At 34.9% G+C, this 1,184-nt stretch overlaps 1 protein-coding gene across 1 annotated transcript; it reads right to left on the minus strand.

Annotated features, from left to right (window-relative positions):
- Positions 1-404: 404 nt before the first annotated feature.
- Positions 405-722, minus strand: LOC140860754 (protein GLUTAMINE DUMPER 5-like). Its single transcript, XM_073263756.1, has one exon. The coding sequence runs from the start codon at positions 720-722 to the stop codon at positions 405-407; it is 318 nt and encodes a 105-aa protein (XP_073119857.1).
- Positions 723-1,184: the final 462 nt, after the last annotated feature.

Consider the following 1,184-nt stretch of genomic DNA (forward strand, 5'->3'; position numbering starts at 1 on the left):
TTCATTTGACACCAAAATCTTAAATTTGCACTAAATCTCGATTCGAGATTCAATTTTAACAATATACCCCCTCACCCAACTCAAAAAAAAAAAATTTTACTAGTTCATAATCAACTACGGATTTACCTCATAATTTTCATATTGTCCATACTATACCCTACGAATTTCATCAAGTTTAGCTTATTGGCGAAGTAAAATCCGTTGGATCCTGAAACATAGAACAGGGTCTCCCATTAAAAAAAAAAGAAAAAAAAAAGAAAAACATTAAAATTGCGATACAAATTGCTCACTAGTTATTTACAATTCTCAGCTGGCCAAAATTAACACAAAAATAAATAAATTATCGAATGGAATTAAACAAATAACTAAATACAATATATTATTATTGAAAAAAGAAAACCGAGTCAAACTTGTGGTTGACTTCGTGGAGCAGCGGAGATAGGTTTGGCGAGGTGCGTAGGATTAGTTCCTCCCGCCATGATCACCACCATTCTGGGTTCCATTTCCGGCCGTAAAGCACGAACTGGGCTCTGCCGTTTATCATCTTGAGATTGATCGGACGGTGGCGATTTTTTGTACGAGCAGGCTAAGATTATCAACGCCGTGGCGATGAGCCCGAGCATGAGAGCCAGGGCGCCGAAAAGGTATGGTATCGGAGAGTTCCACCGCTGCACTTCGCCGCCTGCTGCGGTGGCGGAGGGGTGTTCCGGTGTTGGTCTCATTTCTTTATGTTTTTTGTTTGAGTTGTGGATGATATATGGATTGTACGTGCTATGGAATTTATTTATATGGGCAAAGGTACTACGGTATATTGTTACCAATTATCATTATTTTATGATATGTGTATAATAAATTTTATGATCATTTTGTTTAAGAGATAGATGATTTGTGAATTATTCAAAAAAAAATGCACCAAATATGGATACATATATATATAAATGTATAAATATAAGTTTATCTTATTACTTATACACATTTTTTTTTATACACAAGTCATACAACTAATTTAGATATTATCTATACGTGTGTATGTGTGTGTGTATAATGTAATGTAAATTGTGGAAGTGACCCACGAACTTTGCTAAAAGTTGGGATTCTTTCTTTTGCTTTATTTCCATGCAATTTTCAAGAGGATTGATTTCTTTGCAAGTCACTTCATTTACTGAATTTCCATATTTGCCCTT

This window comes from Henckelia pumila, chromosome 4, assembly GCF_033568475.1.
Source record: "Henckelia pumila isolate YLH828 chromosome 4, ASM3356847v2, whole genome shotgun sequence".
In the NCBI taxonomy this organism is placed as follows: domain Eukaryota; kingdom Viridiplantae; phylum Streptophyta; class Magnoliopsida; order Lamiales; family Gesneriaceae; genus Henckelia; species Henckelia pumila.

Excerpts from the sequence above, each read along its gene's own strand:
- LOC140860754 (XM_073263756.1), bottom strand. The coding sequence starts at position 722 with ATGAGACCAACACCGGAACACCCCTCCGCCACCGCAGCAGGCGGCGAA.